The sequence below is a fragment of the Argiope bruennichi genome, chromosome 7 (genome assembly GCF_947563725.1).
Source record: "Argiope bruennichi chromosome 7, qqArgBrue1.1, whole genome shotgun sequence".
NCBI lineage: Eukaryota > Metazoa > Arthropoda > Arachnida > Araneae > Araneidae > Argiope > Argiope bruennichi.
In genome coordinates this window covers 47766843-47776501 of record NC_079157.1, presented here as the reverse complement: position 1 = coordinate 47776501, position 9659 = coordinate 47766843, and the positions used below count along the sequence as shown (strand labels likewise).

The following is a 9659-nucleotide window of genomic DNA, read 5'->3' as shown; positions in this document are numbered from 1 at the left end:
TTAAGCCGCAATTTCCTGAAAAGAGGACTTCTTTCAAAAAGAAATAAAACGGCATTCGAACAAAAGTAGAATTAAGTTCGTCCTTTTACAATGGGATTTATCTTAGTAGAACGCTTTAAGCTGTTAATCTGTTGCTTCTCTCTCTCTTTGAAGTTCGGCAACTCTACGAGAGGGAGAAAAAAAAAAGCAGAGCGTAATCTTTTCATTCTTTTCTTCTCTTAAATAACAGAACATCAATTCGTTTGGCAAGAATGCGGCGCAGCCCCGAGTGGTGGCGCTGTCACAGGATCAGGTCCAAGGTAACTGCGAACATACGATTTCCTCAGCATCACAAACGATTTTGCTTCCTTCGGTTCAGTTTCAGTTGCGGAAGAGCGCGATCACGGTTATAAATACACTCGAATCCTAGATGGAGTGAGTGCCTGAATGGATCGAAGGCTCAGAGAGCTATGAACAAAGCCTCATTCATTTGTGGAGTATTGCAGACAGGAAACAGCTTTTAAATTGCGTTGGATTTGTGGAGTTGTGCTGTCGAAAGATAATTAAATGAGCAAACGATAGTTTTGTTGCAATGAATTAAAGTGGAATAATTAAAGATTGCACGCGAAGGAATAAGTGACAGGTGGAAAATTTATTTGCGTGTATAATTTTGTTCGAAGCAAAAAACTGTTTTCAAATTTAGAAGTCTGCCTTTGGATTAATAGAAGCGTTTGTCTATATAAAAAATATTAATTTTTTTTAAAGAAAATTTGTTGAAGAAGCAATCTTCTTGGATAAAATTATTTTTTCATGTCGGAGAGTTGGTGCATCAAATGTGAATTCGAAGATGACTTAAAATTCTGCAAGAAGCATATTCTTGGAAAATAGCCTTAAATCTGAAGAGTGGTACAACTAGGATTACTTTGGACACTTGTTGATTCCAGAAGCGGCAGTTACAAATAGTGCCAACATTGCTTAAAATATTTTGTATTTTCCAACTTTTCCTTCAATTTCATTTTTGGAATTTTCATTTAAGCGCAGAATAACAAAGTTAAAAGACAAGCAAATGAATGTAACGTTATTGAAACTTGTGCGCGACATATAGCATGTGTTCTTTATTTGTATGCACTTGATAAAAATCTACATCCTGGTGTGCATTTTCAGACAGTGCTTCCCATAGTGATTGAAATCTGTGTTATTGTCTTTTTCGTCGAATATAACTTATTTTTTTGAAAGAAACTAGATATCGAGCTCTAGAAAATATTGCATTTACTTGTAAATATGATGCAATTTAAGTGCAAAAAGTAAGTATTCCGTAAGATATATAAACTATAATTTGTTAATATTTTTATAATAAATCCTTCTTAAACTCAAAGTGTTATGAAAAATACATGAATAGTTCATTCAAATTTGCTGTAATAGCAGCAATTATGTATTACGGTTGATTTAACGTGATATGTAAATATAAATCAAAAGGAAAAGAAAGGGAAAAGTACTTTTCAAAATATAGTATTTTTTCAAAAAAATATTATAAGCACAAATAACTGCTGCAATCACTTACTAATTATCTATTAGTTCTCTATATGTAAACATTTTTCGAGTATTAACTGTGCCAAAAAATACAGTATTTTATCTATTTGTTCAATTATTTAACTTTTTTATTGTTAGAAAAAGCATAGTGAATAGGCGTATAGTTTGAATAACATATCTGTAGTTTTTGAATCAGATATCAAATAATATATACTTATATGTCAAGCACAAAGAAGTTCATTTGAAAACCAAGCACTTGAAGATTCTCCAAAGATTTTGTAACAGTCCGCTTTCATTAGTGGGTTACCATCTGCCTTAACCTCAACAATGGCCACACAATCTCCCAAGCTAAACAGTGATGATCAACAAGGATTTGCCTCTGCAGATTCCCCAACCATTGAAGCTGAAACCTCCCTTACCTCGGAGATCTGTGGATTCTGCAGCTTGCCGAAGAGACCGGAAAAACTGCGTTTGGGGGTTGACATGTCCAACTTGTGCAAGTGCCCCAGTGCCTCCGACTCGAATGACCCTAGCATTCGATTGGGGACCGTCCCTTCCAGTGCTTTCAGGAGGTCACCCTCGCCTCGGCCTTCACTGATACCACCCCCGGATCGAGTCAGTGGTCTTCTGGGACAGTCCTCGGATGGCGGGAAATTAGAAATAGTCAGTATTCGCGAAAAGCATGGTCAGTTTCGAAAGGCCATACCGCACATGCCCTTCGCATTAGCTGTGGTGTTGTGCTTAATGAATGTCCTGCTGCCTGGAACGGGTGAGTACACCTTTTTGCTTATATAATATTATTTAGCGCATAACTTGTTGAGAATCGGAAGTTCAAAATCTGGTTGCATAACCATTCGAAAACTTTTCAATTTAAGAGGAATAAAAAAATTGGTGCACAATTGAAGCAAAAAAAAAAAAAAAAAAGTGTTGACAGAAACAAAGATATTTTTCTTAACATTTTTAAAAAAATAGTTATATTTAGATTAATCATGAAAGTATAAATCACAACAATTTGACATAAAAATTTATTTTTACTTCGTATAAAATATATTAGTGTTCTAAGATTTCAAGAGGAATATTTTAGAACTGCTTTATTATTAGTGCTTTAAATTTTTAGTGCATTTCTCTTTTGCTCATTCTATAAATTCAAATGAATTTCAGTCTTTATAAATATTTAAGTCATCATTATATATTTAGAAGGTTTGATATTATATTTTATTTCTTATTTTGTTATTCTGAATATTATTTTTTAAAATAAATATACATTATAATTATTAATTAATTTTTTATTGAATTGTATTATTATACTGTAGGAAGATATTAACTAAATATATTTTTATTCCAAATTTATCAGCTGTTCATACCAAATTTTTATGCGATATTGTAACTTTAAGAACAAAACAAGTATTCTAGCGATTCGTCGTTTAAATGTTTTGTTGGAATGTTCGATTAAAAAACATTGAATTATATACTTAATGTTTTTATTTTTTGTAATTTTTTTCAATCTTTAATGGTAATATCTGAAATATTCTAATTTAATGTATTGATTTGAATTTTTGATTCTTAGCGATATTTTATTAATATTACCTATTTAATTGGAAGAAACTTTTTAAACATATTGTAATAAAAAATAATAAACCGGCGAAATAACATTTTTTTTTCAAAATTTAATTTATTGAAAATTCATTTTTCATTAGGCAATTTCATTTTTGTTTTATTAGTTGCTTTCATTATTTTCAATTTTTATAGGATATTGGTTACATCGTAAGATTAAAAAAATTCTAATAAACAGTTGGTTATTAAGCAAAATTAAGAATTGCTTCGCTAATCAGTAAATTGCTTTAACAAGAATTCTTAGGGCAAATTTTTAAATTTGTTCTACAGCTTTGATAAAGAAGATATTCTATGATTTATGAATCATTCCCATATAATTAGAAAGGTTTTTAACGAGCTAAAACTTTTGCACAAGCTATAAAAAGTAAATTAATTAATAAATATAAATAAAAAATAAAACGAATTACTGGAATTTTTTAATATTTTAAATATGTAATGTATTTTTAACATTGCATATTGTTCAAAGCATTTGGTAAGGGCTCCCGAAGAATATAAAGCAATTGCTCTGAAGGCAGCCATAAAATTTTCGCCTTCAATATTTATAAATCTAAGTCATTTCAAACAATACATGCATATTTATAGTTATTTTAAAGTGATAGACACGGCATAAATTTTAAATATTAGATATTAGTTAGTAAATTTTATTCATGAATATATGAAATATAAGGAACGTGGTTTTCATTTGAGCGATTGACTGAAAGTTTTAAGCTTACTTAAATCGCTACTTTAAGACCAATAAAAAGTGCAGTGTCAAAAGACGTATTGAAATAAATGATACATTTTTTAAAAAAAGTATTAAATTTTAAATAGTTTAAATTATAGGAAAGGCAAATATTTGTTAATTTTTCTAATTAGTTGAATATTTAATCAGTTTTTGGAAAGTTTTCTTTTTAATGTACAATAAATTTTCAAACTTTGGTTAAATTCGGCCCACTTGTTTAGGAAAAGATATGAAACAACATACCTAACCACAGTGATAAAATTTATATTAAGATAAACTTATGTGAGTAAATACCAAGTTAATGCTTTTTTCTAATTGTTTGACATAGAATGGCGTAAAATAAAAAAAAAAGACTTTATTTTAATGAAAACATTGACGAAATCATATAGTAAAAAAAATTGATAATTCCTTATACATATATAAAATTTTAAATATTAATCTTTTTTTCCATTACGGAAGACAGCAATTAATTGAATCAATATTCGGATAGCTTATCGAAACATTTTACTTTTTTATAAATCTAATTTTTCTTTCATAGTTTTATAAAGTTGATACACATAATGTCATGATAAAATGAACGGCATTTCTATCTGCATATCTTTTATTAACTCACTGAATGCTGTTTCAATCATGTCTTCCGTGACTTCAAGTTCATTTTCCTTCTATGAAACTTTTCCCTCCAGTGACTTCACATTCTTTTCCTATCAATTCTAAAATGAAATAAATGGGCATTCTCGTAATATCTGCGTCGAATAAACATGAACATATGACCCAATCTTTGTTAATTAAAATTATGCTAAACTTCTCCAAAATAAATTATTCCATATTTTCTTTTAAAATATAATTATTATTTTATAGCTGGGTTAAAAGAAAAGAAACGCGGAAATCTCTTCCTAAGATTTTCAGGTAGAATAATATTAAGGAAAAATTTGATGCACGCGATTATTTTGTGGTCGAAAGGAAGATCGTTAAATATAACTAAATCAAACTGAAGAATTGGTAAAAAATTTTAATAATAAAAATTAAAGTTTTTAAATAAATTTATGAATATTTATTACTAATGAATTAATGTATCTCTAAGGAAAGTGATTTCTGATTTAATGAATAAAATTTCTTTTTTTTAAAAAAAGATTACCTTGAAGATCATAAATGTAAACGTAAGAAAAAATAAAAGTTTATACGTTCAATCTAATATCTAAAATAATAGCATGACTAACATTATGAAACGTTTGGATATTGATTTATTTTTCTAGAATTAAAAAAAAAATACTTGTTTTTATTAATTCAAAGCTGTTTCTCTAATGAATGGAAATTCGATGCTGTATAAATGAAATAAGAACATTTTTACTTAATTTTTTAATGAAATTTGTATCTTTTCAAAGTTGCATTAACATCAAATTCTTGTTTTAAAAATGCATACTCAAATTCATTAAGATTATGAAGATGGATTTGAATATTTTATGAAGAAAACATTTTTGAGAGATAAATGATGGCTTTTGAAAAAATCTTAATTTATGTTTTGGAAATGAGAACGAGAAATTCTGAAGATACAAAATAATTCGTATTTGTCAATATTCATAAAATATAAATTAATCATACTCAAGCTGTGAATTAATATACAAAAATTCTTCTTTGTTTCTTATGGATTAAACTTTACTTTACTTATAAGCACTAAAGTCTTTTCTTTCTATATCTTTTCTGCTTATCTAAAATGCAAATTTCTATAATCATGTCTTTTTAATTATCTTAGCTCATATTTCAGAAATCAGAAATAACAATTCTAAGAGCACAAAATAATTTTCACATGTCAATATATCTGTGTAATTTGAATCACTCCTTGTATTCATGAAAACGGAAACTACATAATATTAATTAAAATAGTAGAGAAATGCAAACTTTTGCAGATTTGCGAACCACCGTGGCAAAACAAAGTACCGCAACTTATTTTTATTCAAAATCATTTCAATCATGAATGAAATTAGATGTTAATAAGACATCTAATTTTAAGATGCGTATGTAATATCTATAAGTAACCTTGTGGAATCAGTGGGCTATTTTTTTTAAAAAAGAGAATATTTATTTTTCATTTAATAATACAGCCATATGCAAAATAAAAAGTTTTGTAAACAAGAAGCAAAAAAAAAAAAAAAAAAGTTTTTTTTTTCTCCTTTATGCACGTAAACCATCTGAATCAATTTATTTCTACAACATAAGCGCAGCTGCTCAAACGAAACTTTTTCCTCCTGTGAAATGCGTCATGGATTTGAAATTAGAAAACGCGTGTTTCATCTGATGTTCAGTTCATTCCCATGTTCCTTTTTTTTTGTTGTTAATTAGATTAAATAAAAAAAAATTTCAGTCGCATGTCTTCTTTGAATGAAATTTTTATAGAAATCCATCATACAAATCATTGTTTATTTTAAATCAAATTTCGTTTTAAAGAATCGTTTGCTAATCTTCCTTAAATTATGACCAATTTTTTATATTTCTGATTTAGGGAAACTAGAACTTCCGGAGTGTCACTTTTACTTCCGATTAAATTCGTTATCATTAAAGAACATTAATTAATTAATTTTTTTATATTATTTATGATGGCGTAATTAAAAATAATACATTTGCTATGATTTAAATATGCTTTATAAGCGTCAAATTTAAAGTTTTTATTCTGCATTTTTGAATGCGAATGAATGTAAATCTGTTCATTACGAAAAATTTGTTTGGCAACAATAGCAAAAACTTAAATATTTTGTGCGCAGATTAATAAAAAAATATTAAATTCTAATATAAAAAATGTGTTATATTTATTAAACATTTTCATTCAACCTGCATTTTAAAGATACATTTTTTTATAAATTTAAACATTTTGCATAGTTTCATAGAACTAAGAATAATATATATACAGAGTATGAGAATATGTAAGAAAATTGTAGGAATCCATTCAAAATTTGATTTTCAATTTAGATATACTGACCACCAATTAAATTTCATCTATTTAGTGGTTCCTCGGGAATTTTATTTGTTGCGTTCTTATAGTGCCAGCCAGTTGGGCATAATTCCATAAACAGTTCCTTCAAATTTAGAGAATTCGCGAATGCCAAAAGTCATCAAAAACTCAAAATCGAATTGTGTAAAGATATTAATAATTTTTATTTGTGTTATTCTTTTACAAATAAGTTCTATTCAGTTAGGTTAAAGGTAACGTTTGGTAGTATGTGAAAGTTATTTTTTGGGGATGGATATCAGAACTTTTAATTATTATTAGAGGATGAGGTCACCATCTGAGCCGGCATCCACTTTACCATCACTTATATGTGAAACCAAAATATTAATCAAATATATCAGAAAATACATATTATTCAATACGTATCTCATATTATTCAAAATGCGAGTTCATATTGTTCCTTTCAGTTAAACTCACTAAAGTTGTTATAAAATTTTATATAAAAGAATTGAATTAATATTTTCTATTATGCAATATATTTCTTCTAACTAAATGCTAAAAAGCTATCTTAGTGAAGTTTAATATATTCCACCCACTTGAAAAAGAACCCAGTTATTGATTATTTAATTTCTTGGCATTTTAAAAATAACTTTTCAAATCATTTCCCGTCGCGCATAATAATACGATTCCTGTTAGTGTCTGACAATTTAAATAATTTTCTCCGTTTTGCAAAGGATGGCAAAAATCGGGTTCTCTTTTGAAAGATTAATTATTTTTGCGATTTCAACTTGCTGATTCATGAATTTTAGGCATTGATCAGAAATTGCACCAAACTTCACTGTTATAATTACAGTTTTTCTCCTAACTATTTTATGTAAGTGCTGTAGGGAAGAATTCCTATAACAACTAACTAGCTAAGCAATAACTTTAATGAAGTTCGTGAAGGATTAAGAATATCCTCGTTTTCTATATAAAAATTTGTTGTTGCTAGAACTTAGTAATTAGATATTTTTAAGTAGAGATTACGTATTTTTATTAGAGATTTTTAAGCTTTAGACTTTTCTTTTGTGTTCATTTTCTTAAAGTAAGTGAAAACTGTAAATATTTATTGGCTATTCCTATGAATAAACTCCGAAATTTATTAACGTGTTTATAGTTTGAAATGGGGAACTCTTCGAAAATAGTTATGGAACTGACAAAAGAACGGAATTTCATTTGTTATATGAAAATAATTCAAATATGTATCGAAAATCTAGTCCAAAATTTTGCATAATGATAATGTTTTAGTCTTTAGTAGATTATGTTTATTGTACTTTTCATAATCCATATATAGTAAAGATAATGTGTTCACACAAAAATTTATTAACACTATTAATATATTTAATGTAATAATATTAATATATTTAATATAATAATTTATTTATGCTATTATTATCATGCAGATTAAATCTAATAAATGAAATAAGTAAAAATTGTTTTAAAATGTATTTATAATTTTTTTTAAATTTATGAAAATTAGAGAAAAGCAATGCACGAAAATATAACTGATATTATTGTAAAGCTTATTTTTTTAAATTTTAAAATGGTGAAAAATAACTTTTGTGCAATTATCTTCTCCAAAATACGATAAAAAATTGAATTAATTTTCTTAACCTTTCCTTAACCCTCCAGCTGCGTATCCCACGATTTTCGCGGATCGGCAATCAATCCATTTTCTGTTGCATCCCGTGTATTTCGCAGTTTATGATGTTTATTTTTACGATTACACGATTTTACGATTTTTATTATATTATATTATTATCGTGTAATATATAGTGTCAGTTCACTTTCATTGAAAATTATTTGAATTTATTTACAAACATTGTATCTAAATAGTGAATTTTAAAGAATTTAGCAGCCAGAAGGTTAATGTATTTTTTTCTACCCAATAAATAACAATTTCCCATATTTGGCAGCTTCTAGTCTAGCAGACTGCTCTCTAAATTGTTTTCAAAATTTATTTTTCATCATGCACGTTATATGACACTATATATAGCCAATATTTAATAATTATAAATATTACTATATTAATTAATCTCTTGACTTACAAATTTAATAAACTTTTTGAATACACGATGCATGCTTTTTGGGATATTGATTATTTTATTATAATAATGTCTGTATATATATTGGTATATTTCTGAATTACGATGCATCCTATTGCGATATTTATTATTTTAATACTTATGACAATATAAAGAGAATTTTAGATATTGAAATGTTACTAAGTAATTTTCGCATATTAATTTACTTAATTCTGTTACTTAATTATGAGTTTAAAAATAAAAATTCTGTAACTCGATGCTCGTATAAGCCGCGCCATTGTCAGCAGAGAGGTTAATTTTGGTCGAACTCATTATGAACCGAAACTTCATCTATCATCTTGAAATCGCTTTGCTCTTTTAGCTTTGCTTTAGTTTTAGATTTTACGACCGAAAATCTATTCAAACTCTGTTGTAATTATAGTCTTTTCTCCACGCTGAAGATGTTGGTTGGAACGATTTTCAAACCTCTGGACTTAATAGGATGCATAGTTTGTCAATAAATGGGCAGTTTAAAATTGCCAGCTAAGCGGAAATATTGAGGAAATTTATGAAGGACCAAAACTTTCCTCATTTGCTATATGAGATTCCCATGGAATGGAAAATTGCAGTTGCCGAAACATCCATCAAAATGACGAGGAAAAAATAATTTTTTTTAGACTTTTTTTCTGAACTGACTTTGATCGATTTATTAGAATTCAGTTACCATATTTCGTTGATTTCACTCGACGCTAGCAAATTCTATCTTTTCTTTCTTGTCAATTAGAGTATTTCGTTTATCTTAAATACTTCT

At 27.5% G+C, this 9659-nt stretch overlaps 1 protein-coding gene across 1 annotated transcript in view; it reads left to right on the top strand.

The window, feature by feature from the left end:
- The first annotated feature begins 233 nt into the window (after nucleotides 1-233).
- LOC129975873 (protein SPEC3-like) overlaps nucleotides 234-9659 on the top strand; it is a 227727-nt gene continuing 218301 nt past the window's right edge. Inside the window, exon 1 of the mRNA XM_056089129.1 lies at nucleotides 234-2278. Coding sequence (XP_055945104.1) covers nucleotides 1837-2278 — 442 coding nt within the window. The 5' untranslated portion in view covers nucleotides 234-1836. The remainder of the gene's footprint in view (nucleotides 2279-9659) is intronic.